At 41.7% G+C, this 26,156-nt stretch overlaps 1 protein-coding gene across 2 annotated transcripts; it reads right to left on the minus strand.

Annotated features, from left to right (window-relative positions):
• Positions 1 to 385: 385 nt before the first annotated feature.
• Positions 386 to 25,678, minus strand: LOC100490986 (cytochrome P450 2K6). 2 transcript variants are annotated; one of them, XM_012964113.3, is made up of 10 exons: positions 25,569 to 25,678; positions 23,802 to 23,994; positions 21,508 to 21,670; positions 20,116 to 20,265; positions 18,612 to 18,772; positions 13,047 to 13,223; positions 10,874 to 11,015; positions 9,241 to 9,425; positions 2,819 to 2,960; positions 386 to 846 (listed from the first exon to the last, which is right to left on the minus strand). In XM_012964113.3, the coding sequence occupies exons 2-10, from the start codon at positions 23,970 to 23,972 to the stop codon at positions 668 to 670; spliced, it is 1,470 nt and encodes a 489-aa protein (XP_012819567.2). In that variant the 5' UTR covers positions 23,973 to 23,994; positions 25,569 to 25,678; the 3' UTR covers positions 386 to 667. The 2 variants fall into 2 exon arrangements, with proteins under 2 accessions (XP_012819567.2, XP_031758890.1); XM_031903030.1 differs by lacking the exon at positions 25,569 to 25,678 and having other exon boundaries at positions 23,802 to 24,340.
• Positions 25,679 to 26,156: the final 478 nt, after the last annotated feature.

The following is a 26,156-nucleotide window of genomic DNA, read 5'->3' on the forward strand; positions in this document are numbered from 1 at the left end:
CAACTGAGTAGTTTATCTTTTCTCCTGAGCAATAGCGATAGGCAAAATAATTCACCAGGCATGGTTTTGCAGCGAATTTCCACGGTTCTCCATTGATGGATTATTGGTGGAAAATTTGCTGCATCAAAATTCAGCACGTGACAAAAAATTGTCGCCCCGCATCTAAAAAATCACAGATTTTTTTTTCCAAACATTCACGAATTTTCCAGCGAAGCAAAACGGGAAAAATTGGCTCAGCACTACTGACCAATGGCAATGGCTGCTTCTATTTTTTCCTAGAGCTGATCCTCCCTGGGAAAGACCGCAGTTTGTGATGGAAACATTGGGAATTTTGGTAGAAGATATAACCTTCCCGTTGTTAAACCAACTGACTTGTGAGACAATATAAACATGAATACAACGATTTTATCTGCCGTTATCATAACTGTTTCAACATGTATCTTGAGTATATTTTTAAAAAATATATATGTATATATATATATAGAACAGTAAAAAAAAAAATACAAAATAATATTTCAGACATAGTTGCTATACGTGAACAATCTCTTTCCATACACTTTGGATTTCGGTCTGTTGAAAATGTCTTTGTTTAGATGACGACAGACTTTTAAGTTTGTTTTTTAATTTAGAAGCTACATTTTGTTTTTTATTGTGTGAAGATGGTTTTCTAGCCGCGAGGCAAAGCACAGATCTGATGCTCCTGGGGTTTGGATGTCATTGCATCGGCACAAGTTAGATCGACCTCAACTCCAGGAGGGGGTTGGAATGTGAAGTTCTGCAGTAACTTTGTGAAGAACAAGAAGAGTTCCATCTTGGCCAACGTCTCTCCGGCACAGATTCTTCTACCTAAGAGGGAAAGGCAATGTGTACATATTAAAAATGATATTTCCATGACTCCATTGTCATAAAATCAGTACAAAGTAACGTTTCTTTGTAATTACATTACTAAACCCTATGAGGTCCTGCTACAAACTGAGTTTGAATAAATGCTGCTTATATCCCAACTGCTGATTGGTTTAGCTCTTGTTGGAGCCAGTCAGTTTATTATTAGATGCATTAATGAGAAGACAAATTATTTCTGAAGATAAACGATCTTGTATTGTATAATGAAGCACTTTCTATGTTATGAAACACTTTTGTAATTGATATTGACCATCTATATACATCTATAGGGCCTTACAAGAATTTCAACTGTGGCCCTGTGAGAAGGTTTTGGGGAGCCTTTAGTTTATGATCCAATCTCACTCATTCTGTGTTATCTCCCTATTGATATTCATAATATTTGCTCACAGTTCTATCCCACAAATAGCATCCTATCCTTCTTATTATTAGCAGGGTAATATATTGCTCCAGTGAGAAATCCCAGGCATTGTTAAGCAACCAGAAAAGATAAAAGTGCATATTTGGAGCCGGTGACAATCAATACTTAGGGGCAGATTTATTAATCCACAAACGCTCCCTTCGTATTTTCAGCAACTTTTTCGTACTTTGCGACAAAATTTGTGCGACAAAACCGTGTTGTCGTGCCGAGTAGGAAAGTTTCGGATTTATTCAAGCTTCATTATCGTGACTTTCCTTGGGCCGGGTTGGAGCTGCAGAGTGCCATTGAGCCCTATGGGAGACTTTCCTTGGGCCAGGTTGGAGCTGCAGAGTGCCATTGAGCCCTATGGGAGACTTTCCTTGGGCCAGGTTGGAGCTGCAGAGTGCCATTGAGCCCTATGGGAGACTTTCCTTGGGCCGGGTTGGAGCTGCAGAGTGCCATTGAGCCCTATGGGAGGCTTTCCTTGGGCCGGGTTGGAGCTGCAGAGTGCCATTGAGCCCTATGGGAGGCTTTCCTTGGGTCGGGTTGGAGCTGCAGAGTGCCATTGAGCCCTATGGGAGACTTTCCTTGGGCCGGGTTGGAGCTGCAGAGTGCCATTGAGCCCTATGGGAGGCTTCCAAAATCATGCACAGAAGGATCAAAGTTGGAAAGGTTTTCCCGCCATTTATGTTCAATACGAAAATTTCGGATCGCCAATACGATATTATCATGACTAATACGATTTTTTCGTGATATTTGCGATCTTCAGAAATTATCTAATCCAATCCAAATTTTTCCCATTTGGGATTCGAACTCGTGATTTGATGAATCGGCCCCTTAGATATGTTTTACAACAATATTTTATTTCCCTCATTTTCACCATTGTTTTCTATGTTTTATCCTATTATTCTGCTTATAACCATTCTATCCTGGATGTTCTTGCCTTTCTATCCAGCACTAATATCCATTCCATTCTGCACATCCTCACAATTCTGTTTCATAAATCCTCAATGCAACTATCCTATACATTCGTATTATACTCACGGTGCTATCCCATGCTTGCCATTCTATCCCACATTTATATCCTATATAGTTATGTTTACATATCACATATTCTGCCTATTCTATAGCACATATTTCACCACTTTCACAATTACTGTATGTCTCTAATATTTAATATCCCATATACAATAACATTTCTGTTCAGCACATTCTAGCCATATATGCTTATTATCTTAATTTTATCTCACATTCAACATCATTCTGCTCATTCTGACTATGAAACACTGTCTGACAGGTTTGGACTGGGCCGCCGGGACACTGGGAAAATACCCGGTGGGCCCCAGCGGCCCAGACCCCTCATTTTGCCGCTCCCCTGGCCGCCAGTGTCCTCCTCTGATGCTTTTCACTTACGTGCTCTCAGGGGAGGACGTTGGGTGGAGGCCCCTGTGGGGCAAAGTAGAAAAAGAGATACGTCTTGGTATATTGAGGGATACTAATGCAACAGAGACACAGTACCTGCTGAGAAAGGAAGGAAGGCTTCATTTTTAACAAAGTTTCCTTTGGAGTTAAGGAAATGTTCCGGGTAAAAGTCTTCTGGCTTTTTGAAATAATCTTTATCTCGCAGAACAGAAGTCAGCACTATCATCACTTGGGTATCCTAACAATGAGCAAAATGAGAGGAAAGAAATGAAAGGAGAAGGAAAGGTACAAATCACTGGGGGGTGCCTAATGTTAGACACCCTCCTCACCTTTTTTTTAGTTTATTTTCCAAATAAATTCATTAACAAGAATGTCAGACATTTATCAAAAAATCTGTACTGAAAAGGCAAGTGTGGGAAAAAGTTGCTGGAAAGTAACGACTTTTTCAACTTGGAGCACAAAAGCCAACATCAGAAAACCCAAAAACCTCTAAAATTACTAACAGGCTGGTGGCTGACTGAATCAACTGCTTTTTCAATTCAACAAAAAAAAGGGATAAGTATTTTTTATTAACTTTATTCAGAATCACTGTGTTTTCTAACTGTTGGGTTTAAATTTTTTCAAAAGTATTTGCTCTTTTTGGTGCCAATTTACAAAGTTTGGTTAACTATAAGGCTTACAGCAGGTTTGCCAGAGTTACATTCCTTTGTAATTACCCTCAGTTTGAGGGGGTGGGGTTTGATTAGTTCACCTTAACAGACTGTTGAAATAGAACCACTGGCACTCCAGTGGAGCTTGCTCTGGTGGTAGGTGCTCTGTAAGTGATTGCTCTTTAAAGGGAAACGAAAGTCAAAGTCACTTGGGGGTGCCAAAATGTTAGGCACCCCCAAGTGACTTTAACCGCTTACCTCGTACCCCGGGCTGGTGCCCCTGTTAGGAGAAAACAGCACCAGCCCGGGGCACCTGGAGCGCAGCGCTTCCGTCTTCCTCGCTTCCTTTTCCTGAGTGCCAGCGGTGGGCGCATGCGCAGTAGAGTGAAAAGCCGACTTTAACATTTAAGTTCGGCTTTTCACTCTACTGCGCATGCGCGCGCAGCGAATCAGGAAAAGGAAGCGCCGGCAGCTACCCCGGGCTGGTGCTGTTCCTTCCTCACAGGGGCACCAGCCCGGGGTAAAAGGTAAGCGGTCAAAGTCACTTGGGGGTGCCTAACATTTTGGCACCCCCAAGTGACTTTGACTTTATTTTTCCTTTAAGTGGGGGCTCTATAAGTGGAGTTATAATCACAGGAGTTAGTGGGTGCTCTATAAGTGGAGTTATAATCACAGGAGTTACAAACTAAGGGAGTTAAAACAAGGTTAAAAAAAAAAAAAAAAAAAAAAATTTTTTTGTTTATTTAATAGCCTTTTTTCACCAATTTTTGTTTAACTGTTTCTGTAACTGGGAGAATGAGTGGCAGCAACATTGAAGCATGTATGCAGTTGTGGAACAACAGTTCCAAAGTGCATACCTCTGTTGTGGATGTGAGCGAGTTGCCACTTTAGAGGCTCGCGTTAGAGCACTAGAGGAACAAGTTGCAACACTGCGTTCTATTGACAATCTTGAAAGAAGTCTCTTGCTAACTGAACAAGAACTAGCGGGGTCAGATAGTATGGGGGGAGGGGAGCAAGGAAAGGATGATAGGGCAGTAAGCTGGGTGACAGTTAGAAAATCGAGTGTGGGGAAAAGAAAAAGGGAGGCTGCTCCAGGGTTTGCGCATCCCAACAGATTTGCCAGATTGTGTGAAGAAGATGGGAGTGTGAACTCTGGACTGGCGGTTCTAGATGAGGCTGATCTTTCTAACAGCCGGGAGACCAGTTTCTCTAGTAGTGGTGGGGAGGAGAGCAGAGCTAGGCCTAAACAGATGGTGGTTATAGGGGATTCAATCATTAGGAAAGTGGACAGGGTAATCTGTCGAGCGGATCGCTTCAACCGGACAGTTTGCTGTCTTCCTGGTGCCAGGGTTCGGCATGTGGTTGATCGGGTCGACACATTATTGGGAGGGGCTGGGCATGACCCGGCTGTCTTGGTACATATCGGTACTAACGACAAAATGAACGGTAGGTGGGGGACCTTAAAGAGTGAGTTCAGGGATCTAGGCTCTAAAATTAAGCAAAGGTCCTCCAATGTAATTTTTTCGGAAATTTTGCCGGTGCCGCGTGCTAGTTTAGGGAGACAGCGGGAGCTTAGGGAGCTAAATGCGTGGCTAAAGTCTTGGTGTAGGAAGGAAGGGTTTGGGTTCCTAGAGCACTGGGCTGACTTTTCTTTGGGGTACAATCTATACAGCCCTGACGGATTGCACCTCAATGGAAGGGGGTCTACTGTGCTAGGGGAGAGAATGGTTAAGAGGCTGGAGGAGTGTTTAAACTAGACAAGGGGGGGGTTGGTAAGCTAGATTCTTATGGGAGAGCTAGTGTAGATGGGGCAGTGGGACCAGTAAAGGGTTGTGGGGGAGGAGTGAGGGGGGCATATAGTTTATCAGATAAGGAGCTTCCATTGTTACAAGGGAAACAGACTAATTTTCACCTTAGCTATAACTGTCCTTTAGCTAATGTAAGCTGTAGAGGAAGAAGTAGTAATCTCCGCTGCATGCTGGCTAATGCGCGTAGCTTGTCGGGAAAAATAGGGGAGCTGCAGGCTATTGCATGTATTGAAAATTATGATTTAATAGGTATCACTGAGACCTGGTGGGATGAAAAATGCGACTGGGCAGTGAATTTAAATGGGTATACGCTTTTTAGGAGGGACAGAGGGATTAAAAAGGGTGGAGGGGTTTGTCTTTATGTAAAGTCAGATTTAAAGCCATGTAATAAAGACATTACCAATGAAAACGTTGAATCTCTTTGGGTAGAAATTTCAGTAGGGCTGAAGGTCACAAAGAAAATGATCATTGGTGTATGCTATAAACCACCCCGTATAGATGAGGGGGATGAGTCCCAGCTACTTTTACAAATGGAGGAGGCTTCAAAATTGGGTCAAGTTGTTATTATGGGGGACTTTAATTATCCGGACATTGACTGGAGTAATGGGGGGGCTAAGTCAGAAAAAGCTAGTAGGTTTGTAAATATGCTAAATGACAACTTTTTATTTCAGGTGGTTCAAGAACCTACTCGGAATGAGTCTATTTTGGACCTGGTAATATCTAATAATACTGAACTTATCTCTAACATTTGTGTGGGTGAGCATTTGGGGAACAGTGATCACAACATGGTCTCCTTTGAGATAATGCTGCAGAGACAGCTCTATAAGGGAGTAACTAAAACGCTCAATTTTAGACGTGCAGACTTTGCCAGTTTAAGGGCATCTCTGCAATGTGTCAACTGGGAAAGGCTTTTCATGGGGTTAGACACAGAAGGAAAATGGAACATCTTTAAAACATTGCTTTGCAGGTATACACAACAGTATATTCCCCTTGTAAGCAAGGAGAGGCATCGCAAAGCAAAACCCTTATGGCTGAATAAAAGTGTTAAGGTCGAGGTTGGTAATAAAAAACGTGCTTTTAAAGCATTCAAGTTAGCTGGGACAGCGGAAACTTTCATCAGGTACAAGGAAGCAAATAAAGCAGCAAAAAAGCTATCAGGCAAGCTAAAATAGAGATGGAAAGGGATATTGCAGCTAGGAGTAAAAAGAATCCAAAATTATTTTTTAATTATGTGAATAGTAAAAAAATGAAGCAAGAAGGGGTGGGAACTTTATTATCACGGGGAGGTACGTTGGTTGATGAGAACGGGGAAAAAGCTGAAATTTTGAACTCTTATTTTTCATCTGTCTATACATCTGAGGAGCCAGATAATGAAGGCTTCCCTTTTAATATACCCAGTGCTAGTAATTTAGCTACTGACGCATGGGTCACTCAGGAGGAAATTCAAAAGAGACTTGAACATGTAAAGGTAAACAAAGGTCCAGGACCGGATGGGATTCATCCCAGGGTATTAAATGAGCTGAGCGCTGTGATTGCCAAGCCTCTTCACATAATTTTTCAGGATTCGTTGAGGTTTGGCATGGTGCCAAGAGACTGGCGGATTGCTAATGTGGTGCCGTTATTTAAAAAGGGATCTCGTTCTCAGCCTGAAAACTATAGGCCTGTTAGTCTGACATCAGTAGTAGGAAAGCTTCTGGAAGGGGTAATAAGGGATAGGATAGTTGAATACATTGCAGTTCACAATACTATTAGTTTGTGCCAGCATGGTTTTATGCATAACAGATCTTGCCAGACTAATTTAGTTGCCTTTTATGAGGAGGTGAGCAGGAACCTTGATGCTGGAATGGCAGTTGATGTCATCTACTTAGATTTTGCTAAAGCGTTTGATACAGTACCTCACAGAAGGTTAATGATCAAATTGAGGAATATTGGCCTAGAACATAATATTTGTAATTGGATAGAAAACTGGCTGAAGGATAGAGTACAAAGAGTGGTGGTAAATGGAACATTTTCTAATTGGGCCAGTGTGGTTAGTGGAGTACCGCAGGGGTCAGTCCTTGGTCCTTTGCTTTTTAACTTGTTTATTAATGACCTGGAGGTGGGCATAGAGAGTACTGTTTCTATTTTTGCTGATGACACTAAATTGTGCAAAACTATAAGTTCCATGCAGGATGCTGCCGCTTTGCAGAGCGATTTGACAAAATTGGAAAACTGGGCAGCAAACTGGAAAATGAGGTTCAATGTTGACAAGTGCAAAGTTATGCACTTTGGTAGGAATAATATAAACGCAAACTATCTACTGAATGGTAGTGTGTTGGGGGCATCCTTAATGGAGAAGGATCTAGGGGTTTTTGTAGATCACAAGTTGTCTAATTCCAGGCAGTGTCATTCTGTGGCTACTACAGCAAATAAAGTGCTGTCTTGTATAAAAAAGGGCATTGACTCAAGGGATGAGGACATATTTTTGCCGCTTTATAGGTCCCTGGTAAGGCCTCACCTTGAGTATGGGGGGCAGTTTTGGGCTCCAGTCCTTAAGAAGGATATTAATGAGCTGGAGAGAGTGCAGAGACGTGCAACTAAACTGGTTAAGGGGATGGAAGGGTTAAACTATGAGGTTAGACTGTCGAGGTTGGGGTTGTTTTCTCTGGAAAAGAGGCGCTTGCGAGGGGACATGATTACTCTGTACAAGTACATTAGAGGGGATTATAGGCAGTTGGGGGATGTTCTTTTTTCCCATAAAAACAATCAGCGCACCAGAGGTCACCCCTATAGATTAGAGGAACAGAGCTTCCATTTGAAGCAGCGTAGGTGGTTTTTCACGGTGAGGGCAGTGAGGCTGTGGAATGCCCTTCCTAGTGATGTGGTAATGGCAGACTCTGTTAATGCCTTTAAGAGGGGCCTGGATGAGTTTTTGAACAAGCAGAATATCCAAGGCTATTGTGATACTAATATCTACAGTTAGTATTACTGGTTGTATATATATAGTTTATGTATGTGAGTGTATAGATTGGTTAGTATAGGTTGTGTGCTGGGTTTACTCGGATGGGTTGAACTTGATGGACAATGGTCTTTTTTCAACCCTATGTAACTATGTAACTATGTAACTATGTACTGTAGCATGGTTGGGAAAGCCAAAGAAGGAAGGTATATGCCTTCCGGAATCCTCTGTGAAGCACCGAGGGCTGTGACATTGAGGGTCTGTTCAGCTGGGAAGGCTGTAGTTGTAAGGGGGCTCCAAGAGTATTGGCTGCCGCTTCTACCTAAAGAGCTAAACCCCCAAACTCTGATGCAAAGAAAGATCTTACAATTGTAGAAACGACATCTGCAATTGACTTCTACATGATCTCGACAAGTTTTAGCTGACATATTTATGTTGCATAATAAATCTTGGAAGAGTCACAACTTTTTGGGGTGTTCGACGACAAAAAGCCCAACCCGAAAAAGTCGCAGCTTAGTTAATGCTCCCTTTAGTCATGTTTAGTTATATAAACTATAGCAGGGTTTCTTAGGCAAACACACAACTTTTACCAGTGCAGAGCAGTAGTACATAATATATTAATTACTTTGATACAATTTCATTTTTGGTGTTACTGTCCGTTTAAGGAATCAAATCATTCAAATGGCTGCAATGGGAAATTGGTGGCCCAACAAATTTGAAATCAAATTACATTTTACAGACCATGGTTCAATCCTTCCTTTGTATTGTAACATTCGGTTAGGCTGCCGGTTCGTAAAGCAATTGGGGAAAATTGACCACACAGTCCAACTGTCTGGACATGTACGTCACCAGGGGGCAGTTTTGTAAGCCAATATTGTGGTCCTATCCTGTCCAAAAGTTTATAGTCTAATACATTTGGATGACTGCAGGAGGAAGAGCCACACTTCTCTTCACCTATGTCTGATTTGTTGGGGCCATTTGCCTGAATGAACAGGACAAGAGAATGTGACCGCCCTCATGTATGGCCACCATTCAGTTGGGAGGCTGAGCAAACAGTTATTAGCGAATGGTGTCCCTCCACTGTTTTTACACACAACCCTCTTGGAAATAAAAACAAAATACCTTTGGGATAAAATAGCCCCTGAATGTGACATCTGTAGTTGTTGCATGGGGAAGGCTAATAGGGGCGATGTTGGCAAATCTCTGAATCTCATGAATGACGGCATCAGTATAGGGCATTAGCTTCCGGTGTTCGAGCCGAGGTTCTACTGATCCAATCACTCTGTCAATTTCATCTTGGACTTTTTCTGGAGGAAACAAAAAAAGCAGAGAGGGAGCGGGTAGTAGAGGGATTCGTTGTAACAATGTATGAATGCTACCTACAGTTTATAGCAGTGATCCCCAACCAGTGGCTTGTAAGCAACATGTTGCTCACCAACCCCATTGATGTGGTTTTAAAACACTTATTTTTATATTTCTGACTTGGAGGCAAGTTTTGGAGGCATAAAGACCATGTGTACTGCCAAACAGAGCCTCCTGTAGGCTGCCAGTCCACATTGCGCTACCAAATAACCAATCACGTCTCTTATTAGGCACTGTCTTTCATGCTTGTGTTACTCTTCAACCTTTTTATATTTAAATGTGGCTCACTAGTAAAAAAAAAAGGTTGGGGACTTTTACTTGTCAGTTCTTATCCATTCATGGAACCATAGTTGGTAGTGATGGCATTTTGCAAGGAGGTCAGTTATGGGGAGATTTTGGGCAAATAAATATATGCTGTCCAAGATATTCATGGAATTATTTACCATATATTATACAGGTATGGGACCTATTATGCAGAATGCTTGGGACCTGTGGTTTCCGGATAAGGGATCTTTCCATAATTTGGATCTCCATACCTTAAGTCTACTAAAAAATCATTTAAATAATGAATAAACCCAATAGGATTGTTCTGCCCCCAATAAGGGAGAATTATATCTTAGTTGGGATCAAGTACAGGTACTGTTTTATTATTACAGAGAAAAGGGAATCATTTAACCATTAAATAAACCCAATAGGGCTGTTCTGCCCCAATAAGGGGTAATTATATCTTAGTTGGGATCAAGTACAGGTACTGTTTTATTATTACAGAGAAAAGGGAATCATTTAACCATGAAATAAACCCAATAGGACTGTTCTGCCCCCAATAAGGGGTAATTATATCTTAGTTGGGATCAAGTACAGGTACTGTTTTATTATTACAGAGAAAAGGGAATCATTTAACCATGAAATAAACCCAATAGGGCTGTTCTGCCCCCAATAAGGGGTAATTATATCTTAGTTGGGATCAAGTACAGGTACTGTTTTATTATTACAGAGAAAAAGGAAATCATTATTAAAAATTAGAATTATTTGCTTATAATGGAGTCTATGGGAGATGGCCATTCCGTAATTCGGAACTTTCTGGATAATGGGTTTCCGGATAACAGATCCCATACCTGTATAGAGAAAATGCAGTGTATAAAAGCAAGGTGGCCTTAGCTGTAATCACAGTTAACAAAAACAGTGAGGGGAAGATCAACCCATCTATGAGATTCTTTGCAGAAACCATTATATCTTCTTCGCTCTCCGTGTTTGTATGTATGTCTCTTTGAAAAACATTGAGACATGTCTCGCAAGTCAGTGGATCAAAAACTGGACATCCCATTTAAATATACATTACAGGTACATTATAAAGCAATTATATTCCATCAAATCCTATAAATTGGTTCCTTACTTTGAATGTCTGGATATTTCATCATTAGCAGGAGGCCCCATCGGAGAGTGGTAGAACTTGTCTCCATTCCAGCGACAAATAAATTGGCTAAAAGTGCTACCAGATTTTCGTTGTGGAAAAACTTTGCAGAAGAAGGCTTCTCCTGAAATATCCAATATTAATATCGTCTACATTACAAATTGAGAAGGCATTTAGAGCTCTGGAGCTAAAGGGGTTTTGATAAAAATATCAATAATAGCTTCCGGTTGCTTCTCTTTGCTATGGAAATAGGTAGTGATGAGCAAATTTTTTTGTCAGACATGGATTTGCAGCGAATTTCCGCATTTCACCATTGGTGAATTGTCTTGCATTTGTTGCACGTAAAAAAAAAAGTTGCGGGTGCGTCAAAAATAGACGCGATTGTGGCAAAAAAGGACACGTGAGACAAAAAATTGTGCAACAAATGCATTTCACTGATTTTTTGCCGGGACAGATTCGCTTATCACTAGAAATAGGCTTTAGTAGGTGATTGCTACCCTTACAAACAAACTGCCCATTTTAAGGTATCTTTAAAGAAGAGTAGGCAGCAACCCTTCCAACTAGTGATGAGGGAATTTTTTCGCCAGGCATGGATTCGCAGCAAATTTCCGCATTTTGCCATTGTTTCACGGAAATGTTTTTGTTGCATGTCAAATTGGTTGCGTCAAAAAAAGGGCATGGTCGTGTCAAATTGGGCACGGTCGCGTCAAAAAAAGGGCATGGTCATTGTTTAACAGAAATGTTTTTGTTGCACGTCAAATTGGTCGCGTCAAAAAAAGGACATGGCCGTGTCAATTTGGGCGCGGTCGCGTTGAAACAATGGCACGGTTGCATCAAAATTGGGCACGGTCGCGTCAAAATTTGGTGTGGGTGACAAAAAAATAGACAAAAAATAGAAGTGGGTGACAAAAAAAAAAAGCGCAACAAATGCGTTTTGCGCCGTTTCGCAAATTTTATGGTGAAGTGAAACGGGACAGATTCGCTCATCACTACTTCAACTCTTTCCCCTAATATAAATATAGATTCAGGGTCGGACTGGGGGGTGCAGGGCCCACCGGGGCTCCCACCCCAGGGGCCCTGCAGGTGCCCCAGCCGCGTCCCCTAACCCCCCCCCAGGGGCCCCCCTAACCCCCCCACAGGGCCCCCGCCTGACGTCCTCCCCGAGCGCGTATAAATTGAACGCGTCGGGGAGGAACAGTCAGTAGGGGGAGCGCCGGCAAAGGTCGGACTGGGCCGCTGGGGCCCACTAGGGCCGGGGCCCACTGGGATTTTTTCCCGGTGTCCCGGCGGCCCAGTCCGACCCTGTATAGATTAGTGCTTCCAACAAGTTCCCTTTGCTTCTTTTAATATACAATTAGACACCTATCCCTTTGCTGTCTGTAAAATAAAAGCACAGAAACAGAATCCCTTCCAATAGTTCAGTATTTTAAACCGCAGAACCGCAAATTCTATCAAATTTATTATATTAAATGGCATTAATGGAAAAGAAAGTATTCTTTAAATAGTGATGAGCGAATCTGTCCCATTTCGCCGAAGAATGTGCAAATCTTTCAAAAGATTCGCTGAACGGTGGAAAATTTGTGAAACATTGAAAATGGTGTGTGTAATTCTTTTGGACGATCAAGACAATTTTTTTTTGGGCCGCGTCATTTTTTTTACGTTTTTCACTCGTTTCAAGAAAAAATTGGCCAATGGCAAAACGAGGAAATTCTCAACGAATCCTTGCCTTGTGAAAACTTCACTAGAGCCCAACAGTTTTCACATTTTTCTTTATTTTTCAACCATTTCTCAAAACACACGGGACAAATTTTCTCCTGTATATTTGCCAATATTTGTCTCAATCTAGTTTCAGTCTAGTAAGGAGGAGATGACATCACACAGCCCATCATCAGTAGGAGGAGCAGATGACATCACACACTCCATATCTGGTTTCTTTATTAAAAGTGATGCTTTAGCGTACTGACCAATCAGTTGGGAGAAGTGTGTTTAGCCTAGGAGGATAGTGTGGCTGGTTTGATATCTGCCTGGAAGGTGACTTTCATGGTCTATTACCTCTTTTATGACAGTACCATCCACATTATGGAACTTAATTTCCAAATAAATATCATAATAATGAATGGGGATAATTCCTGTTCATACGTGAATTCAGCCTTACCTCTTGTTGCTTGACAAGAAATGCATCAATGAGATCCCTCTGGTCATTCACGTCCAATTGTTCTCTATGTTGGGTAAATGTCTCTTCAAGAAACTTGTATAATTGTGCTGTATTCTCACCAAGAGTTTTGTGACTTCCGGGAATCCACCGCACAACAGATGGATATGTGTTATACAGCTTGTTAACATAATAGAACACATAAATAAAAATGTTAATTTCCAAGATAAATATACATTTATTTGAAACTTTCATAGTATATTCATTAAAGAATTCTAAACTGTGAAAACTAAATTGAAATATGGCTATGAAGATTCTCATTCATCCAGGTCATGATATACAGTATCTAGTAGAATTAAGTCTACTTTGAACTGAAGAAGCCACTCGGATAAGGGATAAAACGTTTTCAAGAAAAACTAAGAAAAGTCCAGAGGCATGGATTTGGCCGAATCCGAATCCTGACGAAAAAGGCCGAATCTTGGCCGAATCCCGAATTTCAATTTACAGTATCTAGTAGAATTAAGTCTAAAACAACTGGACTTTTCTTAGTTTTTCTTGAAAACGTTTCACCCCTCATCCGAGTGGCTTCTTCAGTTCAAAGTAGACTTAATTCTACTAGATACTGTAAATTGAAATATGTCTATGAAGATTCTCATTCATCCAGGTCATGATATACAGTATCTAGTAAAATTAAGTCTACTTTGAACTGAAGAAGCCACTCGGATGAGGGGTGAAACGTTTTCAAGAAAAACTAAGAAAATATGTCTATGAAGATTCCACTCGGATGAGGGGTGAAACGTTTTCAAGAAAAACTAAGAAAACATGTCTATGAAGATTCTCATTCATCCAGGTCATGATATACAGTATCTAGTAGAATTAAGTCTACTTTGAACTGAAGAAGCCACTCGGATAAGGGATAAAACGTTTTCAAGAAAAACTAAGAAAAGTCCAGTTGTTTTAGACTTAATTCTACTAGATGCTGTAAATTGAAATATGTCTATGAAGATTCTCATTCATCCAGGTCATGATATACAGTATCTAGTAAAATTAAGTCTACTTTGAACTGAAGAAGCCACTCGGATGAGGGGTGAAACGTTTTCAAGAAAAACTAAGAAAAGTTCAGTTGTTTTAGACTTAATTCTACTAGATACTGTAAATTGAAATATGTCTATGAAGATTCTCATTCATCCAGGTCATGATATACAGTATCTAGTAGAATTAAGTCTACTTTGAACTGAGGAAGCCACTCGGATGAGGGTTGAAACGTTTTCAAGAAAAACTCAGAAAAGTCCAGTTGTTTTAGACTTAATTCTACTAGATGCTGTAAATTGAAATATGTCTATGAAGATTCTCATTCATCCAGGTCATGATATACAGTATCTAGTAAAATTAAGTCTACTTTGAACTGAAGAAGCCACTCGGATGAGGGGTGAAACGTTTTCAAGAAAAACTAAGAAAAGTTCAGTTGTTTTAGACTTAATTCTACTAGATACTGTAAATTGAAATATGTCTATGAAGATTCTCATTCATCCAGGTCATGATATACAGTATCTAGTAGAATTAAGTCTACTTTGAACTGAAGAAGCCACTCGGATAAGGGATAAAACGTTTTCAAGAAAAACTAAGAAAAGTCCAGTTGTTTTAGACTTAATTCTACTAGATACTGTAAATTGAAATATGTCTATGAAGATTCTCATTCATCCAGGTCATGATATACAGTATCTAGTAAAATTAAGTCTACTTTGAACTGAAGAAGCCACTCGGATGAGGGGTGAAACGTTTTCAAGAAAAACTAAGAAAAGTCCAGTTGTTTTAGACTTAATTCTACTAGATACTGTAAATTGAAATTCGGGATTCGGCCAAGATTCGGCCTTTTACGTCAGGATTCGGATTCGGCCAAATCCATGCCTCTGGTCGAACCGAAACCGAATCCTAAAAATCATGTGCCTTTTTGTCACATAAACATAGAAGTTGAAAACTTTTCCCATTTTCCCCAGATTTAACCCTTTCAAAACCTAATTAGCACATGCTAATTAGGATTCGGTTTGGTATTCGGTCAAATCCTTTACGAAGCGTTCGGGGGTTCGGCAGAATCCAAAAAATTCTCATCAGACATTTTATTGCTCAAAGATATGGTATGGTTGTAAGACTGTATTACTATACACATTCCTACCTAATTTGTACTCCCCAAATTAGCTAGCAACTTAGCAATTATGGGTAGAGGAACACAGCTTTCAGGATGAGCTTAGAAGTAGAATATCTAACTAAATATCATTTTCAGGTGACCACTGTGGTGTACATGTGAAGGGGGGAATGTGTATTAATCAGTGTCTTTGTTCTATCCCTAATGGAAAGAAGGAATAGAGCCAGAGACTGTAGCAAAAAAAAAAAAAAAAAGAGAGAACGTTGTACTCAACCACTAAATTTGAAACCATTAGGCGGGGGTGCAATGAGGGAGTGACCACAAAATACATAGAAACAACAAGAGCCCCTCTGCACTCCCCCATTACCAATATATATAGGGCATTAACCCATTCTGTGCATTAAGCTGCCAAGCAATGCCCTCCCCTTTAAGCAAAACAGGGACTGTTTGTCCATACATTGCACTATATTCAGCTGCCCAACTGCATCAAAGTCATCCCTTCTGGCCAGTCCTACACTGACTTAATTTGCTTAAAGGGGAGGGCATTTCTTAGTAGCTTAATGCACAGAATGGGTTAATGCCCTATATATATTTATAATGGGGGAGTGCAGAGGGGCTCTTGTTGTTGTTTCTATGTATTTTGTGGTCACAACCTCATTGCACCCCCGCCTAATGGTTTCAAATTTAGTGGTTGAGCACAACGTTCTCTCTTTTGCTATAGTTTATACAGGAGCAGGGCCGGCTCCATGTTGTAGCTCCCACCCTTCCCAGCTGCAGTCAGGTGATCCCAATGGGTCAATAAAAGAACAACCATTTGGGGGTTTAACCGTGAAAGCAAGCAAGTTGCAGGTAAAAGTTAGTCCCTTTGCTAAATGTATATTGAAGCAGTAGAATTCTTGGTGAATCGCTTAAGTCAGTGTAGGACTGGCCAGAAGGGATGACTGTGACGCAGTTGGCCAGCTTGAAGTATATTGCAATGTATGGACAAACAATCCCTGTTTTGCTTAAAGAGGAGGGCACTGCTTGGCAGCTTAATGCACAGAATGGGTTAATGCCCTATATATATTGGTAATGGGGGAGTGCAGAGAACGAGAGCCTGGGCAGAAGCCTTATCCTTGGCAGAAGACCCAAAGAGGAAGAGAAAAATGACCAATTGGTGTTTCCCCAACCTGTGCACCCAAGAATTACAAACTCCAATGTGTGAGTATGTAGTAATAAGTCAAATCAACTGGACTTGTTGTGTTCTTCTTGAAGACGTTTTGCCAGTCACCCAACTGGCTTTCTCAATTCAAAATTGATAGCTACACCATGACCTGGATGAATGAGAATCTTCCCAAATCTCTAAAGTATCAGCAAGTCCAAAATAGTGGTTTTAGAAGTTTTTTAAAACCACGAATAAACTCATTTTCTCTAAAACCGGGAATGCCAAGTGACTGATCAAAATGACCGTTTTAAAAAAGCATGAACGAAAAACTCTCACAAAGAGAATCCTAAAAAATACATGAATTCCCTGAAAAAAAATTGTGTTCATAAAAATTATCATAAGTGGATTTTTCTTTTAATACATTTTTTTTTTGTTATTTTCGTTAAAAACAAAAACACATAGGGGCTGATTTACTAAGACACGATTTCGAATCCGAATTGGAAAAATTCCGATTGGAAACGAACATTTTGCGATTTTTTCGGCGTCTTTACGATTTTTGCGTAAAAACGCGAGTTTTCCGGCGTCTTTACGATTTTTGCGTAAAAACGCGAGTTTTTCGACGTCTTTACGATTTTTGCGTAAAAACGCGAGTTTTTCGTAGCCATTACGAAAGTTGCGCAAAGTCGCGATTTTTCGTAGCGTTAAAACTTGCGCGAAATGTCGCGCCTTTTAAGTTTTAACGCTACGAAAAAGGCGTGACTTTGCGCGCAAGTGTTAACGCTACGAAAAATCGCGACTTTGCGCAACTTTCGTAATGGCTACGAAAAACTCGCGTTTTTATGCAAAAATCGTAAAGACGCCGAAAAACTCACGTTTTTACGCAAAAATCGTAAAGACGCCGAAAAAAATCGCAAAATTACCAATCATTACGAAAAAAACGCAATCGGACGCATTCGGCCCGTTCGTGGGTTAGTAAATGTGCCCCATAGTTTTGCTTAAGAAGCATTTGTGAAAAAAGGCCTTTAGTAAATGGGCCCCATAGTGTAAGAAATTTGAACACTACAGGCCAGGACTCTGCTGTCTTTCTACACCTGAAAGACAAGGGACACTCCTTTGAAAATAGCAATGTCCAAATTTTGGACAAAGAAGACCGCTGGTTTGAAAGAGGTGTAAAAGAGGCCATTCATGTCAAAGTGGAGAAACCATCCCTTAACAGAGGCGGGGGACTTCGACACCATCTGTCTGCTACATACAATGCTGTTCTAACATCTGTACCCTGGCAGTTTCAGAACTCTTCACACATCCATTCATGCAACTCTAACAAGTAACACCTGTTTGAAGAGTTGCATGATACTTTGGTAATCCTTTCAAAGTAACTCCACAGCATTCACACCTCTGTGAGTTTCAGATGTCACCTCTCTGAAGAGTTACAAAGTGCCATTGTGATTGGATTAGTGGAAGAGTACATATGCTGAGGACTTCCCATACCAGTCAGTTGAACTGAAGAAGCTGCTCGGATGAGTAGTGAAACGTCTTCAATGATTACTAAACAAGTCCAGTTGCTTCAAATTTATTTATACTAGATATACCTAGGGGCTGATTTACTAATCCATGAATCTGAATGAGAAAAATTCAGATTGGAAAACAAACTTTTTCGTAACCGTTACGACTTACGTGAATTGTCGCGACTTTTTCATAGCCATTACAAATTTCGTGAATTGTCGCGACTTTTTCATAGCCATTATGACTTTCGTGAATTGTCGCAACTTTTGTATAGCCATTACGACTTTCGCGAATTGTTGCGACTTTTTCGTATTGAGCGCTCGAAAAATTTGCGACAATTCGTGAAAAAGTCGCAAAATACCGATCATTACGAAAAAAACGCATTCGGACGCTTTTCAGACGTTCGTGGATTAGTAAATGTGCCCCCTAGTATTGCAGACTCAAACTGAAGTACACAGTGATTGTAGAGATGTGGAAGCCACAGATCAGGGGTGGCCAGACTTTTTTCAGTCGCGATCGACCGGACCGATGCGGAAGTGCGGTGTGAATGCGTACGTACTCGACGCAGCGTACATATTCACGCAGCACTTCCATATCCCCGGCTTGATCGTGGTCCACCAGAAATCCACGGGGGATCGAATGGTGGACTGCGATCGACGTATTGGCCTCCCCTGCCATAGATGAATGGTCATTTATGGTTTCTTGGTGAGAATGAGAAATGGAGTGACTTTTTCATAATTCTTAAATATGGCAGAATAGTTTAAAATTCAAAGATTACCATAACGATAGGACTTCCACCAATCTTTATATTGTCAATGACTATGTTTATAAGTTTGAGCAGCGTTGGATCCTGATAGTCAAAGCGGTGGTTGAGCAGTATGTGCACAATGATGTTGGCTACAGCCGCATTCATTATCAAGGTGTTATCAAATGGCTTCCCTGGGGTATAGAGGAAAGTAAAGGCAATAAGTGTAAATATACTCACCCACATATACATCCATACAGCTGCCCCCACTGATAGCAACATACAGGTATCAGTCCTTCTATAAGGGTATTTAACCTGGCCTCCTTCATCGCCAGTGTATAAATCCAAACACAAATAATGATGATAATACCTGTGTCTTGCACTGCATTAAAAATTGGGAACAACTCAAAGTGACCTTTCCCAAAGATTATTGCATCAACTAGGCTCCAGGAGTACTGATTAATCATATCCTATTCAAAAGGGAATAACTGTGCCAGTGTTTGGGAAAAAAGTTGTAAAGACAATATGCCATGTTTGCCATAAGCCTTATCCCGCTTTCTTGATCATTGAATAGCCCATTGCTATGGCATCTCCAGCACTAGTTGGCCACCCTCCTCTACTTTGCCTGCTACTGCTTCTTTGTAGTACAGGTATGGGATCTGTTATCCAGAATGCTCGGGACCTGGGGTTTTTCGGATAAGGGATCTTTCCGTAATTTGGATCTCCATAAGTTAAGTCCGCTAAAGATCATTTAAATATTGATTAAACCCAATAGGGCTGTTCTGCCCCCAATAAGGGGTAATTATATCTTAGTTGGGATCAAGTACAGGTACTGTTTTATTATTACAGAGAAAATGGAATCATTTAACCATTAAATAAACCCAATAGGGCTGTTCTGCCCCAATAAGGGGTAATTATAACTTAGTTGGGATCAAGTACAGGTACTGTTTTATTATTACAGAGAAAAGGGAATCATTTAACCATGAAATAAACCCAATAGGGCTGTTCTGCCCCCAATAAGGGGTAATTATATCTTAGTTGGGATCAAGTACAGGTACTGTTTTATTATTACAGAGAAAAGGGAATCATTTAACCATTAAATAAACCCAATAGGGCTGTTCTGCCCCCAATAAGGGGTAATTATATCTTAGTTGGGATCAAGTACAGGTACTGTTTTATTATTACAGAGAAAAAGGAATCATTTAACCATGAAATAAACCCAATAGGACTGTTCTGCCCCAATAAGGGGTAATTATATCTTAGTTGGGATCAAGTACAGGTACTGTTTTATTATTACAGAGAAAAAGTATATCATTTTAAAAAATTAGAATTATTTGCTTATAATTGAGTCCATGGCAGATGGCCTTTCCATAATTTGGAACTTTCCGGATAAGGGTTTCCATACCTGTATTCTGCTTTTTGGTCAGTTCGTGTGCATGCAAGATGGAGCAGCCCCAGGTAAGAACATATTTAAATGCACAATTTTCTATGACACCGCCCAACACACCCATATACACACACATACTCTCACTCCTACCTTCATAGGACTTAATTGTTTCCACTAAGCAGTCACTTTCTTCGCTGATTCTTTCTTCTATGGTTTTCTTCCCCATCCCAAAGTCTCTTAGAGTAGAAAGAGTGAATCTTCTCATCACTTTCCAATTCTCACCATGACCAAAAACAACACCTGAGAAGAAGAAGTCAACTATGTTGACCCAAATTTATCATTCAAGCCTGATCTATATATGGGTTTGCTTAGGGACACTAATGCAAGTCATTTCACAGATAACACATGTCAAGGACGCTTGCACTAGGGACCCTTCTAGAGTATGGAGATTCTACTTATTAGCATTAAGACGACTTGCCATTTGCTTATATTGTTCACTAAATACTGGGGTATAACCAAACATTTCGAACAATCTCAATCTGGTGTGACCACATCCGATTCAACCAGTCAGAACGGAGAACATGGTTGATCACCAGAAACAGATGTTCGGGCTCCCAGTTCAGCAAGGAATAGAATGTGATTGTATTTCCATAGCAATTCAACTGACTATCCTTTGGCCCTTTTTTATAATAGTGAGCATTGCCATTATTATAGTAAGTATTGTCATTATTGTACTATTGTTAAAAAACTGCTACAAACATGTATTTTTTCCCGTTCCACCAAGATGAATTGAGAACATCTAGATCCTGCAAAATGTAGCAGTAGATACTTTTCTGAAAAGTCTATGAAGATCTTCATTCATCCAGGTCATGGTATATCTAGTATAAATAAATTTAAAGCAACTGGATTTGCTAAGTAATCATTGAAGACGTTTCACTACTCATCCGAGCAGCTTCTTCAGTTCAACTGACTGGTATGGGAAGTCCTCAGTATATGGACTCTTCCACTAATCCAATCACAATGGCACTTGGTAACTCTTCAGAGAGGTGACATCTGAAACTCACAGAGGTCTGAAAAGCTAAACAAGATGACTTTTATCATTAACAGGGTTCTATTAAAATCCTTTCTAAGACCCTCTTCTGCACTGCTGGCACAGGATACATAAAATGGTCTCCTCCAGTCTCTCTCTGTCAGCTCTGGGGCTTTTTCTACTCTGACTGGAGATAGCCAACTGACCAAATCCAAGATGGAAGCAACCACCAGGAGATGTGAGCTAGTTGCTTGCTCTTATACGAGACGGGAGCCAAATTCATAGGGGTTAAATACAAGAACTGCCCAACACTCCCTAGACACAGGAGACAGAGTGCTTTATGATATACATGCCACATCTTCCACATCTTCCACATTCAGTGGGACCAAAAGTCTACATCCATGTAACATATGCTGGATACAAGGAGCCTGAAGGATGAAGGATTTCTCTCAAGTCTAAAGTATGAAAGTATGAAAACAGTTATCATTAAGATTCATTTTCGATATGGTTACCAAGTCCTTTTGAAAAGTCTTCAAAAATTGGCATTTTGGCCCTCTCTGAAAACTCCTCGGCATGGTTGATAAGAGCGTCTCTCACTGTGTCGGTTCCACAAAGCACAACCACCTTCTCTGTCCCAAGGTGAACACTGAATACAGAGCCGTATTTCTCAGCCAGCTGTAATGGAAGTGTTAATAAAATACCGTCACCTAAATAATAATAATTCTTTGTTTGCACTGAAAATAATAGGGGTCATTTACAACATCAAATCCTATTTGCCATGCTTTTTTCCCCCATAATGCATCATTCCAGCATCTTTGCGGTTGCAACAGGGCATTGCAGCGGACACAATTGCATGTGATGCACCAAAATTAATGCAATTTCACTTTCACTTCATCATATATTGGATGCCATTGTTATGGGGTCTGGTTGACACCATTTCTGGTGTTCGGCATGTAAATGACAAGTGCCCCCTGTTGGTTAGGGCTTGCTTTGCCAATTGGTACTCAGGGAACCGTGGAGATACCGCCGGATGTGGCAGGTTACTCTGCATCAATTGGTGCCACTGCGGTAGATTCGGAATGGAAAGCAGGAAGGACAGCGAGTTGCTGAGTGCAATTATATAGAAGTGCCCAGAGTACATTTTGAGGCAAGTACCTTTAAAGAATGGGGGTTTATAACTCATACCTGTAGAAAATATGTCATATTTGAAGAATTGTACCAACAATTACATAAACAAAAACCTCTAACATTTGGTACAAGCTCCAACCAATCAATCCCTTTGGGCCACCAATAACTCATGTATCATGTCACACAGGGAAGGAATTAGGGGGTAGACAGAAAAGGCACAGGCATCTCCCCCAACTGAGGGAGGCATGGAGCAATGGTAAGGGCTTCCATCAGAAATCACAGGGCCCCTCACAACAAAATTTTCTGCATCCTCCAGCTCCCTCCCAGCATCCTGCCCAGCATCCTCCAGTTCCCCTCTAGCATCCTCCAGCTCCCCCCAGCATCCTCCCCAACATCCTCCAGCTCCCCCCTAGCATCCTCCAGCTCCCCCCTAGCATCCTCCCCAACATCCTCCAGCTCCCCCCTAGCATCCTCCTCAACAACATCCTCCAGCTCCCCCCTAGCATCCTCCAGCTCCCCTCTAGCATCCTCCCCAACATCCTCCAACTCCCCCCTAGCATCCTCCCCAACATCCTCCAGCTCCCTCCCAGTGTCCTCCAGCTCCCCCCAGCATCCTACAGCTCCCCCCAGCATCCTCCCCAGCATCCTCCAGCTCCCCTCTAGCATCCTCCAGCTCCCCCCAGCATCCTCCCCAACATCCTTCAGCTCCCTCCCAGTGTCCTCCAGCTCCCCCCAGCATCCTACCCAGCATCCTCCAGCTCCCCTCTAGCATCCTCCAGCTCCCCCCTGCATCCTCCCCAACATCCTCCAGCTCCCTCCCAGTGTCCTCCAGCTCCCCCCAGCATCCTCCCCAACATCCTCCAGCTCCCTCCCAGTGTCCTCCATCTCCCCCCAGCATCCTCCCCAACATCCTTCAGCTCCCTCCCAGTGTCCTCCAGCTCCCCCCAGCATCCTACCCAGCATCCTCCAGCTCCCCTCTAGCATCCTCCAGCTCCCCCCTGCATCCTCCCCAACATCCTCCAGCTCCCTCCCAGTGTCCTCCAGCTCCCCCCAGCATCCTCCAGCTCCCCCCAGCATCCTCCCCAACATCCTCCAGCTCCCTCCCAGTGTCCTCCATCTCCCCCCAGCATCCTCCAACTCCCCCCGGCATCCTCCCCAGCATCCTTCAGCTCCCCCCAGCATCCTCCCCAACATCCTCCACTGGTGGGGGAACAGATTGAAGTGGACAGATCAGCAGGGATTGGAGCAAGTGAAGAGGGGAAGGGGAAATGAACAGTAGGGGTGGTTTGTGGACCCTGTGGGGGAGGAAGATGGTAGCTTGTAGACTGAGGGGCAAGATGGGGATGACAGAACAGGCAGGGGAAGGGGCTACCGCATGCAGGCACGGTGCCAGGCCAAGTAGTATTGGCAATTCTACTTGGCCCAGCTCTGGCAGTAGGCCAATAGCTTCTATTTTTGTGAATAGGAATAGTTGTGATAGTTAAAGTAGTTGGCTGCATCAGTTGAACATTGTTAGGTGGAGAGAATGCACCAGTATTACTGGTTATTATATTACTCACATATGCTGTGTATGGTTTAGTGTAGAACCTGGGGTCAGTAGGATTCAGAAAGGTGCAGGTAATGTGGAGAGATTAGTAGGAAAGGATGGTAACTACATACAACTGATTTATTGTGTTACCTCCATAAATGTTAAATGGGGTTTCTTCATATTCATCATGTGCAGATTCCCAATGAGGGGTAATGGTTTGGGCCCAGGAGGGAAGTTCTCAAGTGTTCTTTTGCCGCCATAGAAGACTTTGAATAGGAAAATACAAACAACAACAGACAGAAGTACAGAGACCGGATCCATGGCACATGTGGTTTAATTGCACCTACAATTAGAAGAAATAATAAAATAACAGGTATAGGGAATCATAATAACCAGCTAGTAAATATTTACTAACCTACTGTTTAACTGTTATGCTTTACGGCAGGGGGATCCAAACTTTTATACCCACGAGTCACGTTCAAATGTCAAAAGAGTTGGGGAGCGACACAAGCATAAAAAATGTAACTGGGGTGCCAAATAAGTATGGTAGCCCCTATATAGACTGGTAGCCTACAGGAGGCTCTGATTGGCAGTACACCTGGTCTTTATACCCCCAAAACTTGTCTCTAATGAGAAATTCAAAAATAACTCCCTGGTTTGGGGGCACTGGGAGCAACACCCAAGGGGTTGGTGAGTAACATGTTGCCCCCGAGCCACTGGTTGGGGATCTCTGCTCTACTGCTTGTGGCACACATGACATATTGGGACTGATTCACTAAAGGTCGATAAAACGAGCGCTATTTATAGCATACGTTAAAAATGTTATTGCTTCTTATTTTTTGTGACTTAACGCTCGCGTCATAATTAAGACGCAATGTTCTTTGCGTTATTTAACTCACGATGAGTGCTTTTATTGCATTATTTCCCGCTGCGCGCGATATAGTTCTCCGCTTGCGATATTAGTGCTCGCTATTACGCACATAACCATTACTTTCGGAAAACTACTGTTCTGAAATGCCCATTTCCCTGCAAACTGGCGGCTGCATCACTCTGGGGCCAACACAGACTTGAATAAATCCCACTGCAAAGTCCATATTACATAGTAACATAGTAACATAGTAAGTTAGGGTGAAAAAATACATACGCCCATCACATTCAACCATAATGCCTATATATAACCTGCCTAACTGCTAGTTGATCCAGAGGAAGGCAAAAACCCCATCTGAAGCCTCTCTAATTTGCCCCAGAGGCAGAGTTGCCAAAAGCTCCTTAACTGTACTTTTCTATAATTACCGCCTGCCCCAAGTAGGGGGTTAATATTCACACAGACTAATGCGATATTTAGCACGCTTAACACTTCATTTGTGTTTGTGAATCATGCGTTAGTACTATTTCTATGCGCTAATTACCGCAATGCGATAGAAATAACTGCATTTTTAGTGCATGCGAAATGCGTCTTAATGCATGCAAAATGACTTTGATGAATCGGTACTTATTTATCGCATGTTTTTTAATGCAAAAAAGCATGTGATAAGCGTTATCGACCTTTAGTGAATCGGCCCCATTGTCTCTGCTTTGTCCAAGAAAGACTGATAGGAACCTATGCAAAACCCGGAGCAAACATTTTGATGTTATCACCCTACCTGCGGCAATTTGCCTCTCTCTGTGTCGGAGAGCACAGCTGTGCGGCCAATCACTCTTGGGTGACAGTTACACAATATGGTTATACAACATGTTTCTGTAGGCGGTGCCTTTTGCGTGTTTTGGAGTAGAGCCAAGATACAACTGTCAGTTACAATCATTTATATGCAACTAATGCCGCTTTCTCTCGCAGTCCCTGATATGACACATGCTACAGTATATTTATTACTCCCACCCATACCCAGCTCCAATGAACTATAACTCCCTGCTCCTTACCTTCAACTACACTTGTATTTTTGCTTGATTTTCCCGGGGATATTTCTCTCTCACTCCCCTCCTGCTCTCCAGTCCCTTCTGCCAGCTCCAAATTCCACAAGAATTATTTTCTTTATTTATTATTGTCTCCCAGTGTCCCCGCCCCTGTACTAACCCCTCCTCCCCCAGTCTCTTCTGTTTATTTTAGCAGTTCCCTCTCTCTAGCTCGTTCGCTCACATTATTTCCTGCTTTTTGCAGCTTACTCATGGGGGATAATATCTAAACATAGGTGCTAAGTTGCACCAGTGCAGTTGCCCATAGCAGCAACTTTTTCAATGCTACTTTATTTCTGGTTGCTACCAGCAAAAGCACCTGGGCAACAAACAATCCCAGGTTTCATTTACAAACCTGCCTAATCCCTAAACACACTGATATCTATAGTACCCCTAGTATGGGCATAGGTATGGGACCTGTTATCCAGAATTCTTGGAACCTGCATTCTTTCTTTAATTTGGATCTCCATGCCTTAAGTCTACTTTTACAGAGAAAGGGGAATCATTTAAACCCAATAGGGCTGTTCTGCCCCCAATAAGGGGTAATTATATCTT

The sequence above is a fragment of the Xenopus tropicalis genome, chromosome 5 (genome assembly GCF_000004195.4).
Source record: "Xenopus tropicalis strain Nigerian chromosome 5, UCB_Xtro_10.0, whole genome shotgun sequence".
Classification (NCBI taxonomy): domain Eukaryota; kingdom Metazoa; phylum Chordata; class Amphibia; order Anura; family Pipidae; genus Xenopus; species Xenopus tropicalis.